At 35.4% G+C, this 25,120-nt stretch overlaps 1 protein-coding gene across 5 annotated transcripts in view; it reads left to right on the top strand.

The window, feature by feature from the left end:
- Positions 1-25,120, top strand: part of LOC117173485 (transcriptional regulator ATRX homolog) — a 241,022-nt gene that overhangs the window by 106,775 nt on the left and 109,127 nt on the right. For 3 of the 5 annotated variants that reach the window (XM_033362091.1, XM_033362092.1, XM_033362089.1), the window contains one exon: positions 17,477-19,768. The exons of 1 other annotated variant lie outside the window; for it this stretch is intronic. In XM_033362091.1, the coding sequence (XP_033217982.1) occupies positions 17,477-19,768 (2,292 nt within the window). The remainder of the gene's footprint in view (positions 1-17,476; positions 19,769-25,120) is intronic. One more of the 5 variants, XM_033362090.1, reaches the window with a different exon arrangement.

The following is a 25,120-nucleotide window of genomic DNA, read 5'->3' as shown; positions in this document are numbered from 1 at the left end:
CACGTCAAACGGATCAGTGCTGCCGCCAAAATTTAACGTCACGAAATAATATGCCTAAGGGCTCATTTTAAAGCTTGGACATAAAATTTAAAAAAGCCGTATGCGCCTTCACAAAACAAGCAAGATGGCGGCATCATTATGGCGCACAAAATCTCAGAAATCTCAGGAAATGAACCAAATTAGTGCTGTCACCAAAACTTGAAGCGATGGAAAAGTATGTGTAAGGGCTCATTTTGAGGCTGGTCCTCTTTCCTATAAAATAACGTATGCGCCCTTACAACAATTAAGATGGCGGCAATAATATGGCAGCCAAAAGCTCAGAAATTTCAGGAAATGAACCTAATTAGTGCAGTAACCAAACTTTAAAGCGATGGAAAAGTATATATGAGGGCTAATTTTGAGGCTGGGTCTCTTTTCTACAAAATAACGTATGCCCCTTTACAAAAATGAAGATGGCGGCATCAATATGGCAGCCAAAAGCTCAGAAATGTCAGGAAATGAACGAAATTTTCAAACCGTTCCAGTGTTCCTAAAAAATTTTATTCAAATTTCGGCCACTTGTTCGCCATCTTATGTGCACAATTTTAGAATATAGAATCTTTCACATCAGATTTGAGATGAGTGACATTTCAAATCCCTGCCAATCTATATTCAAACATATATGGTTTTTGTAAAAGCATTTACATCGATTTCTGGGCAATGTCCACGATATTGGCTCCGCCAATTTGCAATTTTAAATTTATTTTGCTAGATTATTGATCACTTCTTCCGGTAGCTACGTTTGAAATGTTTTACGTACGACTGTTCTTGTTGAAAGACTCTTAGTTTGAAGTTTCTTGTGATTCATAATTTAAAAAAAAATAGATTTGGCTGCCATATTGATACAGCTATCTTGATTTTTGTGAAGGCGCATACGTTATTTTGTAGGAAAGAGACACAGACTCAAAGTGAGCCCTCATACATACTTTCTCATCGCTTCAAAGTTTGGTGACAGCACTAATTTGGTTCATTCCCTGAAATTTTTGAGCTTTTGACAGCCATATTGATGCCGCCATATTGCTTTTTTGTGAAGGCGCATACGGTTTTTTTTATTTTTGTGTCCAAGCTATAAAATGAGCCCTAATGTATATTATTTCGTCACGTCAAATTTTAGCGGCAGCACTGATCCGGTTGACGTAGAATACCCTTATATATATTTGGTTCGGGTTTGATTCCTCTAGAATCAAATCGAAGGGCCTGCGACAAAGCCACCGAACGCGTCCTCTGGTTGCGGATAGCGGATCCCTGTACCAAGGGTTTCTGCTGAATATGGTTACAAAAATAAATAGGCAGTCGCGGACAATTGTCCAGGGGTGGTCCCGAAGGAATTAACCCCCAAGCGGAGATGTGAAAACCGTGCTGAAAGCTGAATGGCACCTAGGTGATGTGTCCAGAACGGTGACTCTGAGATACCGCGATGGATCGGCGGGATCTCGCGACCTTTAGGTGGACGGAGCGACTGAATCACGACTTGCTAGAGTGCTACGATGCGAGTGTGACCCTTGAATGGGGTTACATGGAACGGCTGCATGTTCTGTGGTGCGAGAAACACCCGGAGCTATCGCACTTTTCGCAGCAACGTTTGCGAAACCATGCTGAACTTCTCCGAAAAAGGGGATATGTAAGCGAAACGCCTACTCTACCACAGCTAGAGCAAACCGGCAACAAAGAAAGAGAGGCGACACTAAGACCAACCGCGGGCAGGCATCCAATAGAGAAAGAGCGATGCTTTATGACCCGGAGAAACATCAACACCAAAGTTTCTCTCAAGCCTAAAGATCTGGCTGAAATGGATGACGAGCTTCGTGGACATTTTTCCGGAGAATCCGACCTCTGGGCTATTAATTATTGTGTGTATAATGCAGCGAGAGCTTTGGTCGATGCGAACCGTAAAACAAAACCAACGGTTGATCATAAGACCAATAGACGAATGCATCAACTTTCCATAAAGATAGGCTGGGCAAGAAAGTACGCGTCCCGCATTCAGTGTGTGATTGACTACATCACATCTGGCAGGAATTTTACCGCCAAGGTTCAAAAGTTCGCGCGCGAACTCCGGACCCGTTATCACAGAATTAACAAGTCAAAGCTGCTGACCATCAGGCAGCATATTGTTGAGAGAATACGGATACTATCTGACGCTAAGAGAAGTCTAGAGCGGAGGGAAAGGTGGGTCAGAGAAAATCAACAGTTTCTCTCTGACCCATCTCGACTCTTCCAAGACCCTCCGGTTACTGTCGAACACCCACCCAAACCAGAGGAAGGTGAAGCATTTTGGAGAGAAGTCTACGAAGTGCAGCATAGACTGGACGAAGACTCAGAAAATATAAATAGCTTCAAGAAGCTATGTGATGCCCTCATAACACCTGATAAAGAATGCCCACCCATCACTACCGAGGAGGTGGAAAAAGTTTTAAGAGGGATGAAGAACTATTCCGCACCGGGACGAGATTGTATCAAAACCTTCTCGTGGAAGAAGTTTCTTTCAACCCATCAGCATTTGGCTCGTATTTTCACCTCATATTTAAAGTCGGAAGAGCCTATTCCGGAGTGGTTGGTGGAAGGGCGCACAATACTCCTGCCGAAACAGGCAACTTAGCTGACCCGAAGAATTACAGGCCAATCACTTGTCTGAACACACTTTATAAGATATTCACAGCTGTCCTAAATGATAGGATTGTACGGGCAATTGAACCTGTGTGGCCTATCGATGGCCTGGATTGATTATCGGAAAGCTTTCGATTCGACCTCCCATAGACTTATCATCTGTCTTTTGAAAATCTGAAGGGTTCATCCGCAAATAGTTAGGTGCATAGAGAGATTGATGCCGCTTTGGAAAACCAGATTTGCTATCTCATCTGGAAAAAATCGTGTGACAATTAACAAGGTCACCTTTCAGAGAGGTGTCTTTCAAGGCGACACCATTAGCCCACTCCTCTTTTGCCTTACATTATTGCCACTATCTCTAGCACTTCGCCATTCGCACGGGTACTTGTGCGGGAAACCTTCAGATCGAAAGTACAAGGTCACTCATGTATTTTACATGGACGATCTTAAGGTCTATGCTAAAAACAAAGAGCAACTACATCTAGCTCTAGGGATTGTCGAACCTTAAATTTGAATATTTTATCACGAGAATTATTTATAAGAATTCTTATTGTTTACTTTTCTAATGTTTTTGTGACTAGCAGTCATTCATTCAATAGCTTAAACATTTCCAGTGCAAAAACAAAAAAATTTCTATGCGAAAGTGCCAAAATTTTGAATTTGTTTTTCTAATTTGTTTATAAAAACTTAAATTGTTATATTTTATCAAATATCAAATATTTATTATTTTAAGAAATACCTGAAGTCGTTCTGGCGATTGAAGGAAATTATAATTTAAAAAAATCTGAAATTTTAATATTTTGCTACAAGAATTGTTTATGACAATGGTTATTGTAAACTTTAAAATTATTCTTGTGATTATATATCATTCTTACATTAATATGAAGCACTTTTAGTAAACAGAAAACTTTTTTACCGATGATAAGATTATTGGGCAATTTGTTCATAAAACCTGTTTATAACAAATAAATGGACTAATGAGCAAATTGTTTGTATTCTATGAGTCCCTAAACATTCATTCAAGACAATATAAAGTTTACCTAATCAGTTAATAAAGCGTAAAAAAATTTTATGTAAAATATTTCAGTTTTTCCATAATTTGAGTGAAAAAATTATTAATAAACAAGTATGAACTAGTTCATTTTTGTATGTAGTTCATAGTTTCCCAATAATAATAATTATGCTCTCTTTCATTCTCGTTCTTCTACATGTTTTACTTCTACATATTTTTCTTTGAATATTTTGTGAGCACATACAAAACCTTTTGCCCTCAAAGAAAAAATAAAGAAAATCTAAATAAATTTGCACTTACAAAACTTCAAAATACATTTGTTCATTGTACGAGTAAGAGTTTAAGATCAAACAGTGTGATTAAATTTAGTGAATTTGAAAATATACCTAAATAAATGTTGTATGTGATTTAAAATGAGATCTTCTAAACGCATTCCTCGTTGTAAAAAAAAAACTAAAAAAAAAACTGAAGAAAACTGAGAGGAAAATGCTCGAAAAACAAAGCAGGACAAGTTTTTAAATTTTGATATACAATAAAACTACTCTCTGTATCTTCTCTTCTAAGAAAAAAAATTAATGACATCATTTGTGACGTGCACCGAAGAAAGGAGGCTTAATCTGAAAAGTGAAATTTTTCAGGCCGAGCGGTCGAAGTCGACCCGATAGAAGCGACTTTTAGGAGAGAGGGAAGACTCACAAAATTTCTCCTCTCCACTTACCACTCCATTCTCTTGGAATGAGATAGTTCGTATATGCGGCTAACGGACGGGGTATAGATGAGACGCGTAGATGTAGTGGTAAGTGGTGAGAGTTATTTCACGAAATATTGAGCTCTCGAGCAAATGCCCGATTTTTTGGGAACGTAACAACTCAATTATTAGCAATAATAACGCTCGGAAATTTTTTCCAATGGTTTCATTAAAAAGAGCAACTCAAAACTATCAAAAGGTGTAAAAACCTCGATTTTGATTTTTTAAAGGAAATTTCAGATTGAATTATTATGCTTTTTTATATAATATTATCAGTTACGGTTTTCACATCTCTAAAAAATAAGCATATAATTTCAAGAAGACTTGAGTTTTTCTTTTTTCTTTATTGATGTTCGAAAATACAATTTCCAACTTTTCTAGATTCTTAGAATTCCTGGGTTTTCTAGATTCGTAGTAATTCTTTCCCGCTAAAAGCCGCCTCTGATTTATGTACTCGCGGTGTTGCTCGAAGGAATAAAACTATCGTAGGTTATTAACACTGTGTAATTGAAGTGAACCATTTCGTATACTTACCTAGCAAAATGCTAGTACCATTTTTTTTATAACAGAACGTAAGTTTAAACTATATTCTACCGTTTAAAGTATAGTTTTAACTATAATTCCTCCAAATTGAAGTAATGTTTTTAATATTCTGTGAGTTAGAGGGAGTTGAAGTGAAAAAAGCGGAATTTATTCAGTTTTCAAAATTCGTGTTCCTTGAAATTAGTTCAAAAACGAACAGAGCTACGACTTTTTTTATGGGGGAAAAAGGATTCGCTTTTAAATTTAAAATATAAATATATGTTTAAAAAAATTAAAATTCTTAAATGTTTTTCAAAATACCGAGAGGCCTTCCCACCACCAGCGATCAGACTTTATGTGCCCTTCTACGACCCGGCGCGGCGGTTGAAGTAATTGAATAATATGTGAATAGGTAAGCGTCTCTCGTTTTCGTTGTTTATCGATGCGTTCGTGGTCTAATTTTTTAGCATTTTCGATCATTTTCATTGTTAATGCGGGTCGAAATTGACAACTATAGTTAACTTTCTAGACAGCTTTCACACAAAAATAGATAAAATTCTAGCTAATCCTACTTTGCCTTTTACATTTTCTGCTAACGAAACGGAAAAATTTGACTATTAAAAATGTATATTTCATATTTAATTTACGGAATATGAACTGCAAAAAAAAATATCCACAGTATCTTATGAGTTTTAGGTAGGTGGTAACGTGTCCGACTTGTGTGTCTTTAGTGTCCATGGAATTATGCTGATTTTCAGCTTCGAGTGTTCGAATCCTGTCGCCTAATATTTTTTTTCACGGATTGAATTTTACTTTTTCGTGTGTAAAGTGACCGACCAAATTCGAATATTACAACTGCAGCAATTGCAAAATTCATCGCAAAAGGTAGATTTTTTAAAAATTCGTTACGTTCGACCCTAATAGCACGGAACGTGTAAAATGTCCGCCGTGTGGGAACGTTCCACCGGGACCTTAAGGAAACTTTCTGTTATTGTTATTCTTAACAACAATTATCTCGTAAACCGAAAGAGATAGGGAAAGTGGATTTCATTTTTGAGTTTTTAGTACCACATATACTATACTATGATATTATATACATATTATAAACTGACATCGATTTTGATGTGTCAAGTACGGGTTATGTCATATTTATTGATAATAGTAGCAATAACGGTAATCTCTGTTTGAAACGTTCCTAAGCAGCGGACATTTTACACGTTCCGTGCTATTCGGGGAGGGTTCATTTATTTACATCGCCCTGTGATGTAAGATTCCATAAATTGTTTTTTACAGTGCAGTAATGTAAGTAAAATCGTGCATTAATAAAGTGATCAGGATCCAGAACCGCGAAAACAATATTCACGAAGTTGCATTCCGTAAATATAATAATTAATAGGGCGTGAAAATCATTATCACTCAATGCACAATTCACTTGCATCATTGGTGTTAGATTTTGTGAAGATACGGAACGTGTTTTCACGATAGCCATGAGGCTAACTTTGGCTGTTGAGTATTTTCAGTACTGGCAATCTAAAAATATGAATGTTCAATGTAAACTTAAACTTAAAAATACAATTTCTCTAGAAGGGAACCGTCGAAAATACTTGCGCTGAAGTCAAGGTTTCTTACTGGAAGTTCCTGTCAGTTTGACCTACGTGCATTGGGCTAGGAATTCAGGAATAACTTTTCACAGGCGATCTACGAAAAAATATGTAAACTATAAATATTGATAAGGTAAACATCACAGTAATCGTGATGCCAATTTTGACGCTATTTATTTAATTTTGATGAATTTAATTTTTATTTCTTATTGCAAAATGTTACTAATAAGTGAGTTTTATCATAAAATATTATATTAACATATTTAATTTTTTTATTATAACCAAGGTTCACGATTACTGGAACATCTACCTTAAATCTACACATAATACAATTTTTTTAAATTATTATTATGAATAGATTCCAATTCTCTTTTCAAACTTTTAAGTCTCTTTTATGAATTTTCCCTGTAAAGTTGTGTCAATTTAAAACGACTGATTAAAAATTGATGCCTAATTATATAAAAATAATTAATTTTTCGTCTATTTTATACCAAAACATATTTATTAGTGAGTAAATAACGGTTTTGGTTCAAGCGTTTAATATTACAACAATTTCCTTTCGAGAAAAAGGTCTATTGATGAAATGAATACATTTTTGCCATTATTTTTCCTACTCGCGCTTTTTTTGTAACAAAAAAATATTCAGGGGAACTTTTATTCCTCTTCTTTTCTCTATAAAAATGAAAAGAACCATTTTTTTAAATATTGAACTGAAATGTAATAATTCATTGGAATGAAAATGTAATTAATCGCTTATATTTCAAAAACGCCATAAATCCCAAAGGAGAATCACGCCGATGCGGAATCAGGAGATGATTATAATCAATATTTCATGTCACTCGCGAATCCGACGGAAGTGGGTATCACGTCACTACTACAATTATATTTCATTATACTAGAATTTTATTGATGAAAGCAGATCATATGATGAGGAATAAAATTGACTGAATTACCTATGATTAAAATATAGGCGATTCAATTTCCTTAAAGGTATCTTGGGGACATCATTTTCATTGGATGGTAAAAAAAATTTATGTTACAATATTTTTCGCGTAAACTAATATCGAGAAAAAAAAGGCCTGACACTTGGGAAAAAGTAGCTCTATCTCAGTGAAAAAATCGCACTGAGTTCGCGTTCAGCAAAGCTGATTCAAAAGCTTTCTACCTGTTAAATGACGTTTCTCATATCTCGGTGTAAGAAAAAAATTTTTTTTGTAAGCAACAAGTGTGGAGAAAATTACTGTTGACGAAGCCTATATTTAAAAAGTTAACACTCATATGTTCCCAAAGTCGCAAAACTGCCCAGAAAAAACGGAAAAAATTCAAGTGAATTACTTGGCTATTTGTAAATGGAGCCCAACTTTGAATATTAAAACATATTTAAAATTGTGGTCACCAGAAATGTAAATATAAGAAAAAATTATCTCCGGATTCAATGGAAATATGGAGACGAATCAAGACCTAAAGGAAAGCGATCAGTATAATAAAGCTCGGACCAATACAAATTCGTTAAAATTGTATATTTACCAGTAAATTGAGTTCGCATAATTTGGACCTTAATGAGCTATGCTAAAGTCTCTTGAGAGAATAGTGTACAAGAAAAAAGGTTGTAGGGTGTCCATTGTCTGACCGCTTCTGAACCCTCGAAGACTTGAAAAAGGGGTTTTCTTGAGGGGTCTCCACATGCCACAGATGCAGCGTGACTTAGAATCGCCCGGCCTTCTTCAAGATTTACGATTTTTTTCGACGGGAAACTGAGAGAAAAGTCATTACTGAAGCAGACCCCTTTTCTCAAGCCTTCGAGGGATCAGGAGCGGCCAGGCAATGGAGACACCCTTCAACCTTTTTTTCCTGTACACTATTCCTTCAAGAGACTTTAGCATAGCTCATAAGGGTCCAAATTATGCGAACTCAATTTACAGGTAAATATACAATTTTATCGAATTTGTATTCGTTCGAGCTTTATCAGTATACTTACACAGTATACTTACACAATTTTCAATATTTTTAATTTTCAAAGTTGGGCTCCGTTTACAAAAAGCCAAGTAATTCTCCTGAATTTCTTCCGTTTTTTCCAGGACTTTTTGCAACTTAAAGGAATAGATGAAAGTTAACTTTTAAGATCTAGGCTTCGTCGACAGAAATTTTCTCCACATTTTTTGCTCTTACGAAAAAAAAAATTCACCGAGGTACGAGAAACTTCATTTAACAGATAAAAGATTTCGAATCAGTTTTGCTAAATGCGAACTCAGTGCGATTTTTTTCACTGATGTAGAGCTACTTTTTTCCAAGTGTCAGGACTTTGTCCCGATATTAGAATAGGTTGGTGGATGAGGTGATCAATTACGAGGTGTGTTCAAAAAATAAAGTGACTTTATGGGTTTCTCAAAAAATATTCATTTATTGCTCAATATTTATGTTGTCCCCTTCAAAGCAATCCCCCTCAGATATAATACACTTGTGCCAACGCCTTTTTCAATCATTCTAGCACTTCTGATAATCATTTTGTGGTATAGCCTTGAGTTCTTTCAGCGATGCAGTTTTTATCTCCTCAATCGTTGAAAATCGATGTCCTTTCATGGGTCTCTTCAGTTTTGGGAAAAAAAAAATCACTGGGGGCCAAATCCGGTGAATATGGAGGCTGAAGCATGACTGTAGTGCTGTTTTTGTTCAGAAAATCTTTCACAAGCAACGATAAATGAGCAGGTGCATTATCGTGATGCAAAAGCCACGAATTGTTTTTCCAAAGTTCCGGACGTTTTTTGCGTGTCGCCTCTCGCAAACGGCGCATAACTTGAAGGTAATACTCCTTATTGACCGTACGACCTTGTGGTAAGAATTCCTGATGCACTACGCCACGATAATCAAAGAAGACAGTGAGAAAAACCTTCAAATTTGACCGAACTTGACGTGCCTTTTTCGGTCTTGGAGACTCAGGATGCTTCCACTGAGAGGATTGGGCTTTAGTTTCGACGTCAGAACCATATACCCACGATTCATACCCAGTTATAACCCTTTTGAGAAAATCATGATCATTATTGACTTCATTCAACATCTCCTGAACGATGGTCATGGGATGGATCTTTTGATCAAAACTAAGCAGTTTTGGAACAAATTTCGCTGACACACATCTCATGCCTAAAACGTCCGAAAAGATAGCATGGCATGAGCCAACCGATATGCGAACATCTTCAGCAACTTCTCTGATGGTAATTCGGCGATTTTTTAACACCATTTCTTCCACTGCTTGAACGTTTTCATCTGTTGTTGACGTGCTGGGACGTCCAGGGCGAGGTTCGTCTTCGACATCCTCTCGGCCTTCTTGGAACAGCTTTTACCACTTACACACATTTTTTTTACTCAGAGTAGACTCACCGTATGCAACTGTCAACATTTCAAGAGTTTTAGAGAACTGGATTCCATTTTTTACACAAAATTTAATGCAAACTCTTTGCTACATTTTTTTCGAAAGAAGAAAATCGCCGAGCACACGAAACCGTTCTAACCTTTTACGCCTCTGTCAGAAAAACCACACGAGCTATGTACTCAAAACTGTGAACATATGATCGTGACGACTGTACCAACACAACAAAACAAAAAATTTAAAACTTGAATGTACCTAGCCCACGAAAATTGAAAAGTCACCTTACTTTTTGAACACACCTCGTATACATTTCGCGTCACAATCGAGGACATTTTTTTATGTATTTTGCGTCCAAAGGAATGTTTTTAGGGTGTAAGGCAGTCGAGATCTTTGTCTTTTTGACTTAGGCACGATTTCAGAAAGTCATGTGAACTTCTGTTATATTTGCTAAGCAAGAGTGGTAAATATGAATCCTTATTCAGTTGAAGTGTATATTTTTCAACTAACAAGGAGGCATGGCGTAATGTCCCAGAAGGATTTCGCTGGGAATACGTTTGAGTGTTCTTTCAGATCTCACCGGAAAAAAACCACTTTCAGCGTTTGTCCGATTGGGGCCCCGTTTTCGAGATACAAAATTGCGAAAAATGAGGTGTGCTCGCTCTACGAGTGACTACCGCCTCTCGCGGATTGCGAGTTTACCAGCCGCAATGGCGTAGCGAACAAGGCGTCATACTGAAACACTCGAGGTTCTGGGTTTGATTCTTTTTGGGTCCGTTTATTTTTATTTTTCATTTTTATTTATTTTTAACAATAGTGACAGTGAATTTATAGGGTAGAAATAATCGAGAATAATTTTATTCACATTTTACAGGATTATTTTCAGAGATGATATAGAACTATAGTGTATTGTGAATTATTTTTTTGCAGCGTATTTGGAATGAAAACATCGCCCGCGTAAAAAAAGGCGCTGCGTTGTCATATAAACATGGCCGCAGAAGCCATATGGATATTATGGTTCAGTAGCAATAATTTAAATAAAAAGTGTTTTTGACTTTAGAAAATGGTATTTTTCGACTTAAGTAGTTTGTGTAATTACGCAACAGCTACACCTGCATTCAGAAATATGATAGAAGGCTATAATATTCTTAATTCTAGTGTGATTACAATGTGCGCTATAAAAAACTCTGGAAAAAATAGAAATATATTCATTGTGCCTTCAAACCAGTGCTTTAACTTCAGAATCACAGTAACCTTACTACATTAGAATTTGTATCTTTAGCGGGTAAAATTTTTTATTGGAGTTGACATAATCAGCTAGTTCTTAAACAATTTGAAGCATTGTCGATCAAAACATTTTGTTATGTTAAACAAGATAGATTGGCAGTCTTACCATATTATTTGAACATTTCTAAGCTTCGGCACTCTATGAAAACTTAAATTGAGGGTTTTATTCTCTTTGAAGTTACAACAACTGAAACAATAACCTCCGAAACTTGTTGATTTTCGATATTGACGTGCAAATTCCATTATTGGAGAAAATAATTATCAGCTCGGAACTATTTTGCTGATCAAAGCTACTTATCACAGCACTTATTTATGCATTTGGATGATCATTACAATTAAAGGCTATGTTTTTGTTGGTTTTCGTAATGTTTTACGTGTATTTAATATGTCATCTACGACCATATTCTAAAACTTTCTACGCCCAGTGGACTAACGATATTACAATTACTCTAATGCAAGATCTGTAAAATCTTGTTTTAATGAAATCTTGTAAATTTGTTTATATTCCAAATTAGTTATTAAAGAGATCAGCTGAAGTTATATTTAAAAATGCCTTAAAATTTGCTTATGTGCGATATTATGAAAAATTTGTCTATATATCGAGGGCCCGTAAGAAGACTAGCACCGTTCAAAAAGATTTACGAAGTCTAACACGATTCAATCCGGCTAACGAAAACTAGCCCCGTTCATAAAGCTTAGCGAATAATAGCAGTACTCGCCAGTGGCTGACGAAAAGAAGCACAATTCGCCGAGCGGTAACAAAGCATAGCACAACTCGCTAACGCGGACGAAAAGTAACACCACTCGGGGAGCGATGACGAAGCGTAGCACAACTCGCTTAACGCTAACGAAAAGTAACACCACGCGGCGAGCGATGATGAATCCTAGCACAACTAATACATCACTGACGAAGAGTAGGATTATTTAAACAGCGCTGGCGAAACTTAGCATAACTGATAAAGGGTAAAATGAGTATTAGAACTTTTTTGATGCTTTTAAAAGTTGTAAAAGGGTTGGACAGGTGTTGTGGTACCTTTTCTAACATTCCGACCTCAGGCGAGGTAAAAAACCACCTCTTGCCGCCGGTCAGAAAGTATTATTCTGTAATAAAACGAAAAAAAGTGAATTGTTAACATGCATTTACATATCAGATTTTCACTCCTTGTAAGATCAGCAGTCAAAAGAAAAAATTTTAAATGCGTAAACTGTAAGTTGTACAAAAATAATTATTTTGAGTTGAATTTGCTCCGAAATACCTTTTGAAATAGAACGAGAAAATCAGAGATTTCACTTGAATAGGAACCACGAAAGCTTTTTAATTTTATCGATATAAAAACCTTTCGAAAATAAAAAGCTGGATTAATAAAAAATTGTACACAAAACTTGTATGAATTAGTTTTTTTATTAATACTATTATTATTAAAAATGCTAGAATTTTTAATGAATAGGTTACATTGCCATTTTATAATTCATGATTTTAATGTCTTTTCTGACAGTTACAATTTGTAATTTTCATTGTTACTCATTCATTATTTTTTATTTTTACTTTAGCTGCGAATGCAAGAGCTATCTTCCATGGGGGTGGTAGCGGGTTTGCGCATAGCGTAGTACGTAAAGGCAAGCCACTCCTAACGCATCATCTGAATAGTGCATTTTGACATGATGTGCGATAAGGTGGTTTCCTCCTCGTGTGATCGTTTCGGGTCACACGAGGATAAAAAGAAAAAACCTTAATTGAGCCATAAATAAGGGCCAATCAAAATAAAAATCATATAAATTTCTTTGATACTCGAAGGCGAAAAAAAGCCCTATAACTTTAAAATACATCGAGTGTACGTATTTTTACGTCACACACAAACACACATCCTTGTTCTTAAAACATCATAAATCGATTCCTGAGTGTTCAAAACATACTTCTATAATGTTATCTAAAATATTTAAAAATGCTTTAAGATTTGTTTATCTGTGAATTAATGTAATCTGAATTTTGTAGGAAAAAAATATATATTTAAAAGATGTATGTCAGAGACTAAATTTAACATCAGATTTAATTTTGCTGCAATAAAACGTTAAATAATACCGTTTGATGTTTTGTTATTCAAATCAAGTACTCGTCAAATTGACGTTTTTAAATAACGTACGGACTCTTATTTGAAATTATTGGTATTGATAATAGACTTTGACAATATATTATTACATAAATTTGAACTAATTAATTTTATAAGCAACAGCGAGTCATGCTACTCTTCATCAGCGCTTAACTTATCGTGATACTTTTCGTCAGGTTTTTGTGAGTGGTGTTACGCTTAACGCTTTTGTTCACGTTTGTTTAACGACCGCACATTCCCCGCATCTTCTTTTACTCGTATCCGCGGCGCTGCCTCAATTCTCGGAAAGGCTATTGACTATGTGCACTTAGACGGTAGCGCTGTGGTGGCTGACCATGAACTAACGGCAATGTAAAGAAGCATTGCGTCTTATGGATAAATGTTTGATATGTTGTTTTCTAAAGATTTGACGCAATTAAAATTAAAGCTGTTTTTGTAAAAGACGCACAAAATGGAAACGAAATATAATGGAAATATAATGGGAGTATAATACAAATATTTCAGTTTCATGAGTGCAGGCATATTTAAATTCTCGTAAATTGAATAAGTGAGTTGATAGACTCGGTTGGATACTCTGTTCAGTGTTGTTACTTCTTAGCAGACGATACTCGTTTATTTCGTACGCGTGTTCATGCCTGTTCTCAAAAAGAACCTGAGTGTAGTAAAAGGTTTACGTGAAAATGGATATGATAACTAAAATAGAATTTTAAGCGGTAACTGCTCAAATTCTATAGCCCTAAAGCATAAAAAGGGGAAATGCACTAACCTCCTGTCATGTTTATCGTGTACGCGAATTACATTCAAATAGATCAGGATTCATAAGAACTAGTGTGATCAGGAAAACCTCAGTGGTGCTCCAGGTGTGGGCATTTTTTGTTGCATTTATACAATTAACAACACACTCTTGCACCCTTTTCCTTACAATCCTTACAATAACTTATTCTGCTATAAATAATCATAATCAGTGTCACGTTCTCAGCTTCTGATTATCGTAGAAAGTTGTAATAAAGGTGAATATGATTATAAAAATTAAACAATCAAATCGTTTTACTTTAAAATATCCATTATTTATTATAGTTAAAGTTTATGTTTTGTCGTTGAGATACGTTCGACCTTTATTACCGTGACGAATGTTAAGATTCCCAGACCCAGCGTGGTAATGGATATTTTAAAGTAAAGCGGTTTTGTTGTTTAATTTTTATAATTATATTCACCTTTATTACAACTGTCTACGATAATCAGTAGCTGAGAACGTGACACTGATTATGATTATTTATAGCAGAATAAGTTATTGTTTTAACTAAAAGTGGTTGATGCCAATTCTTTGCACAAGACTTACTTTATTCGTGTCCTAATTTTGAGCACACTTTCTTTTAAATTGCTATAGATACAGTAGGTGAGAGAAAAAATGGGGAAAAAAGGGAAAATGCGAATAACTTGATAAATATTAAAATTTTGATCAAATACTTCTTATTCGTTATGGTATTTCTTTAATGGATGTTTTCTCCAAATAAATCAATTTTATCAAAAAATGATATACCAATGAAAATATGCATCTCTGGGAGTGGGCCAACGTTTGTTTCAAACTTTTTCCTGTAAAATCAATTTCAAGAAATTTCACCTGAATGTCCGGCGACTTGGAAGCCGCCTGGCAACACTTTTGCATACAGGTAAGTGCCTGGCAATGCGCAGGTGCTATTTCTAATGTCAGCCCCTATATATACACCAATGTTTAACCTTATCCGAGTCACGTTAGTTAACTGCCAAAAATTCGCACCTTTGACAGGTCGCCACAGGTAAACGCATCCACTCACACCTGCCAGGCACCCATTTTTACGTTCCTCATCATCAGAAGAACATCTCATGTGAAAATTGGCCTTATCCGTATCACGGTCCCATTTACGTTGTGAGCCCACGGTCTATAAGTGCTCTCTCAAGCTTAGAATTAGGCTCATCTGTTATGTCATCATATGTTATGCAACCAAAATCAAAGTTGGCAAAGTCAAGCTCTTAACCAGAAGTATACGAGTGGAAACAGGAAAGGATTCTTTGTTTCTTCTAAACTGGTGCAGAATTCGAAATGTTTTCCTTGAGATGTCGTTTACCTGCTCTTTCCAGGATAGGGACCCGAAAGATAAAGTTTGAATTCATCAGCATACTTGTGATACTTACAGTGTTGCAGCACTCTACGAAGGTCCGAGGTATACAAGTCAAAAAGGAGAGGAGCAAGTATGAAACCCTGAGGAACTCCACACTCTACCTCTATCCAGTCAGATCGCTTGCCTCTACTATTTTTAACTCGTTGGAACTACCATTCAAGTGTGATTCAAACCAACTAATTGCCATATATGACAGTCTAAATGACTTCAACTTAAGCAGGAGCAGTTTGTGGTTTACAGTGTCAAATTCCTTGGAAAAATTGAATAATACAACAATTGTGATCTCTTTATTATCTAATGCCATTTTATAATCATTGGTGACTTTGAGCGTTGCTGTTAGACTCTGCAAATTTGTATAAATGTTGAAATTAGATTCTTTGTGCTCAAAAAGGGCTGAATTCATCAAAAAAAGATGGATTTCCAACATAATCGTTGAATTTTTAACGAAACTGTTGTATTTCCGACAAATAGAGTTTTTTTTGCAAAAAAGATACTTTCTCAACCAAGAACATTAATTTTCTAAAGTGTAAATTTTGTTAACATTCATCAAAGTGTATTCGAACAAACTTTTCGTGTTTGGGGTTTCCTTTAATGAAAGTGTATTCAAACGAATTTTTCCTGTATGAATCAACATTTTCATTTTTAAACTGGAATACGCACGCTGAAGGCAGCAAGTGAGCATTGGCAGAACTCATTCACTGCGCGCGCTGAATCAGGAAGAAAAGTTGCATTGCTGTCGACAGTCGCTTGTGTGTTCTTTCTCTGGATTTCTATTTCTACGCCACTCATTGCCAGTTGAGTCAGTATATGTGAAACTTTCGTTATATTTACGGTTTATGATTTATCAAATAATTATTGCAAAATTATTATAAATTGTATATTATATATTAATATATTATTACAATAATATACAAAATATATTAGTATATTAATATAATATTATAAAAATTATAACTATATATTGTTATAAATTGTAACCACTGCGCAGTTATAATTTCGTTTTTTCTTTGCGATTAACATTACATGAACAAACAAATTACCTCTTGGTATTCCTCTCCAAAAATAGAATCCAGAGAAAGTTGAAAGGTTGAACAATACTTTCACGATACACTATATTTCTATTTCATGCCTGAAACAAATACTGTAAAATGCGAATACAATTATTTTCTATATTTTCGACACTAGAAATTCACTGTTGCTATCGTAAAAATTAAAAAAAAGACTGACCCAAGAAGCATCAAACCCGGAACCTCAAGCGTTCCAATCTGGCATTTGTCGGCTAAGCCGTTGTGGCTGGTACACTCAGACTCTCCTCAAGGTGGTAGTCACTCATAGAGCGAGCCCACCAATTTAGAATTGATTTATCATGTTCCTAGGGCTAAACAGCCCTCGGAGAAACAAATTATACATATGTTTTACAAAAAAAATGTGACAACTCTGGTCAAATGTCGATTATGACGTTGGTAAAACAAAAATAATTACAGATGTGTAAAGATAAAAATATATCATATGATGAATATAAATAATTTTAATGAAGTAGCTGAAAATATTCCTGTATCTCTTTTACCTTTTTTTGTGTCTTGTATAGTTTACCTTAGAAATGTTCACTGTCCGCCGGACTAGAAGCAAAAGCCTAAGGTCATGAGGTGCGTTGCAATAGTGTTAAGAATTTTAGATAAATAAGTTAGTTTTTTAAGTGAACTAATACTTAAAACCAGGCGTCGCCATGCATATTCTTATTCGCTTTTCCGCCTGTAGTTCTTTCTGTAGTAATGTCTTCCATGTACGTAATAATACCTAGATGGTAACTGTAACCGACGCATTTAATTACGCCGTTGAAATTATCCGTGAAACTTTTTATCAAGATTCCATCCAGAGCTCGAAAGCTATCTCGTTGCCGTAACATCGACTGAAATATCTCGACATCTCGAAATTTCTCGAGCAGAAAGAATCGACAATCGAAGAGCGAATAGAAGATGTGCATGCTACGTCCGACGCCATCAGACTATTCAGGATTGAAACTTTGTTTCAGAAGGAAGAAACAGTTCCGACATGTCTCCCGAGAGAGAAGCCAGGAGCCGACCAGTGGGCGTATTAAACATCCCAAAACCAACTCTCCTTTTCTGAAAAGAGAGTTGCGAAAATCCAAAAAGACTCTACAGTCTCTCAATTTTCTTTGTGAAGACAGCGAAGAGGACAAAAAAAACTCGACGAGTGCCTCTAGGCCTATTTACCTAACAGGCGTTGATAAAACTTCCAAAAAAAGTCGACTTTCTTCCACATCTTCCACGTCTTTCTCTGAAGACTTTGAACCCTCGCAAAATAGGGAAATTTCCAAAAAAGAATCTTCCAGAAAAGTTACCAAGTCTCCTAGCCCAAGTAGCAATTCAAGTTCTTACTTCCAAAAATCAAAACGCCGGAACAAAGAAAATTCCAAGCCTCAAATTAAACACAGACGAAAACTCTACACTCGGAATGTTGAAGAACTCGTAGTCACACCTGTTGATATTTCCGGTGACGAGGCCCACGAAAAGAAACAGAAGCAAGCGTCTTTGAGGTTCAAAACCCACTTTTTGATACTCTTTGAAAATGCAAAGTCACTCCTCTTGAAATTTTCCGATCTACTAGATAAATGTGAGCAGCAGTGTTTGGAGCAAGATAATATACAGGAAGACGATGCTCTTAAGACGACCAAACGATTTGAAAAAATTCTTAAGCATCTTGAAACAGAAACCGCAGAGAAGTGCAAGGAAATTGATCAAACCTACAAATCCTGGTATAAGAACTTTAGTTCGTGTTTTAGGACCGAAAATGGCATCAGGAAAAATAAAAGGAGGAATAGCTCTACTTCTAATAAAGACGAGCAGGGAGAAGAATCAAAAGTAGGCAAGGAAGTAACGAAAGAAAGTGGCCAGAATGGAGTTGTCTCTGAATGTGATAGCGATGCTATATTCTCCGGAGATGAAACGAGGAGAAGAAGCTCCGAGAAAGTTTCCGAAGATTCGAAAGATGAAATAGGGATGAAATCTGTGAAGGATAGATTATCAAGGAACCGAAACTCAAGAGCAAGATCATCAGCGGGTAAAAATTCAAGAACTTCCTCGACAGAAAAATCACCATTAGAGAAAGAATGCAGAAAATCATGGACACAGAGAAGTTCAAGTAAAAGATCGTGTGAAAGTAATTCGTACGAAATCACTCTAGAAATCCAAAATGGAAATTTTCCTATACATTCCTCTCTTGAAAAAGAGACTCCCTGGAAAATAAAAAGTTCTAAGAAAGAGAACCTCGAATCTGAAAGAAAATCCGATGCCGAGGAAGAAGAAGCAAAGAAAAAATTGCTTCTTTCAGATTCAGATGATGCGCAACGAAGCACACCGAAATCTTACGATGATTCCGTTGAAAGTGCCAGCACAGTCTTAGGAAATGTGAGTTCTCCAGTCCAGGAAGATTCTCCAGAAGTCAGCGTGTCTGGAAATGATAAGGACTCGAATTTCCAAGCCAAAAAGATGCTCCTCGAATCCTCCAGCGACTGTGATTCGAAGAAAGACACTTCTGGTTCTGAAAAAAACGACGTCGAGAAAACAGTGAAATCAAATAAAGTTTTCTCTAAGAAAGATACACTGGAAACAGAATCCCCGAAAATAGATTCGGAAATTAAGAACTCGGAAGAAAATAAAAGTGCATCTGATAATCAGAAACCGAGTGAAGAACTTGAAAAGAATTCAGAAATTGAACGAGAAGAATTAACTATAGATAAAAATAGTTCCTCTGATAATTCCAAAGAAATGGAAGTCCCAAATAAAAAAAAAATAAAGAAGATTGAAACTTCAAAAAAGAACATTTTGAAGAAGACGACCCTTTCAAGCGAATCTGAATTGGAAGTTGCAGACAAAGAAAGCACTTCTAAATCCCAAAGCGATAAGAGTGCGAATGAAAAAGCGAAGAAGAATTTGCTCAAGTCGACCAGCGATTCGAGTTCAGAAGTGGATATGAAAGCTTATGACTCTGACGATAATATCATGGCAAAGCGGTGTTTGTTGAATTCCTCTTCGGGCGACAATAGTCCCGATTTGTTCAACTCTATAGAGCTAAAGACGTCGAAACGAAAGCCAAATAACTCGGATTCTGAGAATTCCGAATCCTGCCGCTCGCTGCGTAGGAAGAGATTTAAGATTTCGAAAAATCTGTATTTCAGGGCGGACAAGAAGCTGAGAATGTCATGTCACGTTGGGTTGACGAGACTTACCAGAACGGTTCTGAGGAAACACGCGAAAGCACTACAAAGGTCAAAGCAGCATCTGGAGAAAGAAAAATTTAAAAGGTATCGGGATTTAAAAAAGGGGAGATGCAAATGAGAGTCGAGGATTTAAATGGGGATCCGATCTCTTGTACTAATCATACTCTGGGTTTTAATGAGATTCGTTATAAACAAATCCCTAGTTTTTTCTGATTTGACAGTCATTGTTTCTTATTTTTCTGTTAAGAAATCATAAAGCCATCCAACTCGGGGTTTTTTAGCGTTGTTAGCCGTACGTTTTCTATAATTCTATCATTTTTAATACTCATGTCGACCAGCTATTCGTCTATATTTCGGGCATGTGCGTTAGAAGTGTATCCTTCGACGCATTTACCAATTTTAGCCAATAGCTAAACAGGATTATCATGAATACTAGAGATTTATAGAAAACGTGTTCACTAAGGCGCTAAAATGTATGGCGACATCTGCGCCGAGTTTAATTGTCCGAAACCTGATTCAGTTGGTTTTAAAAATCTTTCTAAGTTTAACTACTTTATTAATTTCAGTTATTTTTTTCATAGTAATTTTAGAGGGGCCAATCACTCCTGCCTTTAGATGTAAACTCAAGACCCGCCTGCAGAGGGCACATTCTCCTTGATATAATTTTCAACTCACTTTTCTCACATCAGATTTTCAAGTAATGAACACGTATATGTTAATGTAGGGGGAAATTTTGATATTACTAACACTTTTTTTTTTTAATTCTTCCTGAACTTAAGGGGGGGAACCTGGTTTTGGAGTCTCAAAACAGGCTTTGCTCGTGCATTTTTGAAAAATAAAGTATTGGGACCACCTTTTTAAAACTTTTAATATACATTTGTACATGTCTTTAAATGAAGAAATGCATTTATGGTTAAAAATGGTTTATTTAGGAAGAGGCGTGCGGACATCTCCCGACCATCGCGCTGCCGGAGGTGGTGAATTTGTGTACATTCTAGCGCCTCCAATTTTTACCTGAAATAAAAATTGCAGAATTCTCATATTTTTAATGAACGTACGCTTTCGATGAATCTAAGAAACAATAAAATATGAAAATTACGAAAATGGTGGAACTGACAATAGTAGATTACACCACTTTGAATTTGAAATTTCTGCACTGCGCGCTATGATGCCTGAAGCGACGCCGAGAGCATTATGTCGCGCAGATCAGGACGTTCAACCTCCTGTCCTTGTTGTATATACTATTTTTCTTTATAGACGGTCGCCCCGACAGTTACGAGCACGAGCGGAGCGAGTGCTGTTGATTGGGGGCAGGCATCATATACATATGAAAAGCCGAATATAATCAAACTTTTTATGTAAAAAATTGTATTTTTTAACATTTCAGCTAAGCGCGTGAACGGCAGCTAATAAAGCGTTTTTGGAAAGCACTGGTTATATGAAAACCAAGAGCGACAACGGTTAATTACTTTAATAAAAATAGTTCAAAGCAAGCCGATTTATACCTGTATAGCGATAATTCTGTGAAAATATTGTTTATCCTCCTCAATTGACATTAAAGTTTCATAAAAAAGAAAAGTCGACTTTTTTGCTATTTTCTTGACTCACGGTAAATTTCTGGACTAATTGTTCATATAATGTGTGATATAAATTAATGCGAATGTGTTTACAATATGTTGCAACAATAAAAGGTCAGGAAATAATTAAAAATAATTAATTGTTAATAATTAAAGGGTCCGTGGTCTGAACCTATTAACTGACATTTCAGAATTTCTACTCGGTGAAGGAAAATCGTTGTTATTTTTGCAATTTTCAATATTTTTAAAAATTTTTAAATGTTTTTCGTCTGCTTACTGGACAAAAATTCTATACGTTAGTTTTATAACATTTGAATCAAAATGTAACGTTATCCCATAATTTGAACCCTTTTAAGATGTTATTTACAAGGGTTTCAGCGGTCTAATCCTGTTGTCTGCAGTGTTCTGTCGCTGGTTTTCTATTGTTTTTCCCGGGCTCGCATTTGTCTGCGTTGTGTTTCAAGTTTGTTAAGTGTTAGTAATCGAAAGGCGTACTCACCTTCGTTTTTACAGCGATCTGTAAACAACATCGGAGATGACGCGAAACTAGCCGCAGCAAACTTTTGACATATGCATACACTTAACTGCACAAGCACTGATATGTGTCTCATTGGCCTATTCTACGAGCTAATGTGAGAAAAAGCACCGATTTTTCATAAGACTCCATAAGCAGGTAATATGTTTAGACCGCGGATCTATGCTCTAGACACCGAAATGCGATTTTAGAAAATCCATTTTAAAAAAATTACAGGAATTTTGCCGTTTTCCTTTCGGGATAATAACTACTTACAAAAAATGTTCCAGAAAATACAAAAAAAAATCAATTTCGAAAAAATGACATTTAACAGGTTTTGATCATGGACCCTTAAATTAATTAATTATTACATTATATGGTCAAATAGTCGAGAAATTTACCGTGACTATAAGAAAATATTCAAAAAGTCGACTTTCTTATATTTTCTTTAAACTTCAAAGTCAACAATCGTTGTGTTAAATTATGAAGAAGTGTTTCGTCTTTTGTGATTTTTAGCTATATATACGATGCGGAGACTAAAGTATTATTTTTGAATCTTTATGGGTGTGTTTTTGACTCGCAAAAGAAAGTTTTTCATTCCTATTAGAACTTCGAGCAAACAGCTTTTTTTCGATACGCTCTAGTGTACACATTCATCACCTCCGAAAGTGAGACGTACGGAAGATGTCCGCGCCGCCCTTCCTAAATCCACTTTTCCTAACTCTAAATTATGATTTTTATAAGGCGTGTAGAAATATATCTTAAACGTTTTAAAACATTGCCTTAATACCTTATTTCTCCAAAATGCACAAAAAGCACCTGGTTTTAAGCGATCTAAACCTGTTACCTCTTTAAGTATTTAAGTAGAAAAGCAAAATTCCTCAGCTTAAATTTCACAAAGTAATTGTGTAAAAATCGTTCATTTACGACGTCACTTTGTACTGACATAACCTCTGAAGAGCTTTGCTCGTATATATAGATAAGTATTTTTTAAATTTTATATTCACTAAATTCTTACCTAAGTATTTTTTTAGAGGTTGTCTTAAGTGGTGACGTCACGATTTTGATACCATTGCGGCAAAAAAACCAAGTTATATCTTCGCTTTTAATGCTTTTGATATTAAAATGCTTCCAAAATAAAACTGCATTTTTATTTTCTCAAATTTAGGTAGTTCTTAAAGTTACTCGCTTTTAGAATTCATTTATCTGAGGACATGTAACATAATTTTTTTAACCAAACTCATTTCCACACGAAATGAGGTATAGAGTTAAGGATATGTGATACTGATATCACTGGGGGATATATACTGATAACTGGGGATACTGATATAGCTCATATTATAAGTAGATATTATCATATGTCCATAAAAGTTTTGTAAATAAAAGAAAGGTACTAAAGAGGGTTTAAGTACTAAAAAAAATATTTTTATTTATAAACGTTTAGCACCCTAAAAACTTTCCTTAGTGTCTTTTCTTTAATTTCCTAAGCACTCAACTTTATATGTCATTTCGTGTTAATATGAGATTAGCGAAAAAATGAAAGTTACACGTGATACACTGTAAAAAAATCTAATGAATTTTACATCTCTTGTGTATGTAAATAAAAGGACCCTCGTGTAACGGAGTAAATTTACGAACATTTGTAAGATTCCACCTAGCGATGAATTTTGCAATTGAAGCTTTTGTGATATTCGAATCCGGCTGATAATTTTACATACGAAAAAGTCAAATCCATTCTGTGAAAAAATAAAATAAGCTAAGCTCAGCGTTCGTACAATTTCATGTAGATTGAAGAAACACAAGCCGGTTAAGTCACCTACTTAAAATACATAAGATACTATGGGTATTTTTTGAAGTTCATGCATTCCGCAACAAAAATATGAAAAATACATTTTTAATAGCCGAATTCTTTCGTTCCAATAGCAGAAAATGTAAAAGACAAACTAGCAATAGCTCGAATTTGATTTATTTTTGTGTAAAAGCTGTCAACAAAGTTGAACATAGTTGTGAATTTCCTCGCATTGAGAAACAAAATCTAAATTTTAAATTAATTTTAAATAAAAAAATCTTGCAGTTTCCGTCAGGGTAAAGTCAAAAATCTTGGTAAAATTAACAATCTCGATGTAATTTTCAATCTCGGGAAAGTGATTTACCGACGCAAGGTATGTTTACATTCTGCGACTGAATTTTCCCTTCTGAATGGAATGTTCGTTCGAGAGAATGTGTAATTTTGTTTTTATCGAGTGTATAATGATACAGTGCTGTTCGAGGGTCCTTTTATTTATATCGCTGGATGATGTAATTTCACAAACTTTTGTAAAATCACACAGTGAAGTGTGATATTTACAACGATACAATATGTAATTTTCCGAAACTTTGTAATTTTACACAAATCTTTTTTTACAGTGTACTTACCATATGAGATATATCAGTTTCTCCGAGTTTTTCTCCAGAATGAGAAATATTTTTAAAGAACATAAAAACGAACATCTAGAGACTATTTTCATTCTTGATAATTAAAAATATATATTTCCTGTTTTAATTAGGTCGCTTCAACGCAGACGTCAGTTTTCATGTTCATGATCATTTTCTCCAATTTTCGTTTTATTGTTAATGTTCATTTTCTCAAATTTCAAAGGGAAATATTTATTATTTTAGAGAAAAAGTCTTGACGAAAATCATATAGTTTACATGATAAATATTGCATGCCCTTAAAATCGAATGATTGCAGAAAGAAATGTGAAGAAGAATGTGCATGCTTGAATGGGATTTGCGTATAACTCGGTGTAATCAGTCCTTTGGTAGAAAAGAAAAACCGCAATAAATATGTTCGGAAAAGTAAACAAAAATGGCGAAGTAAAGTATTTTGAAATGTTTTGTACGTTTTTTTTTGTAAACATATCTTTGGTTGTAATTAAGGGACTGTGATACTTCGTCATGTTGTAAATCGGGTTCAATTCTCCCGGGGTTTATCAGCTATTCTACTAAATATAAATGTTATGCATGTGCACTATTTTGTGGTTAGGATCAGTTTTCAACTCTGCCATTCCGATAATGTACAGTCTGTCAAGTTAAAGCGTGGGTGGCTTTACTCGCAGTCGGTAAGGTGTATCGACATGATTTTGGTGTCAAAATATTAAGAAGAGCTCCCTCTTTCATGCTTTTTGATTTAACATTCAGTTTGCTTTCAATTCTCATCTTGTTATGTAGGTGAATAGGTGCAATCTCGTAAACCCATGTTTTGAGAAACAACCCCAGAGATGCACTTTTACCCGATGTTTTACAGTCCGCTGCACTAATCTTGAGGTTGAATGTGTCCAGGCATGTGATGACGTCACGTAACCC

The sequence above is a fragment of the Belonocnema kinseyi genome, chromosome 5 (assembly GCF_010883055.1).
Source record: "Belonocnema kinseyi isolate 2016_QV_RU_SX_M_011 chromosome 5, B_treatae_v1, whole genome shotgun sequence".
NCBI classification, from domain to species: Eukaryota; Metazoa; Arthropoda; class Insecta; order Hymenoptera; family Cynipidae; genus Belonocnema; species Belonocnema kinseyi.
The sequence above is the reverse complement of the archived record's forward strand: the minus strand, read 5'-3'. Positions and strand labels throughout refer to the sequence as shown.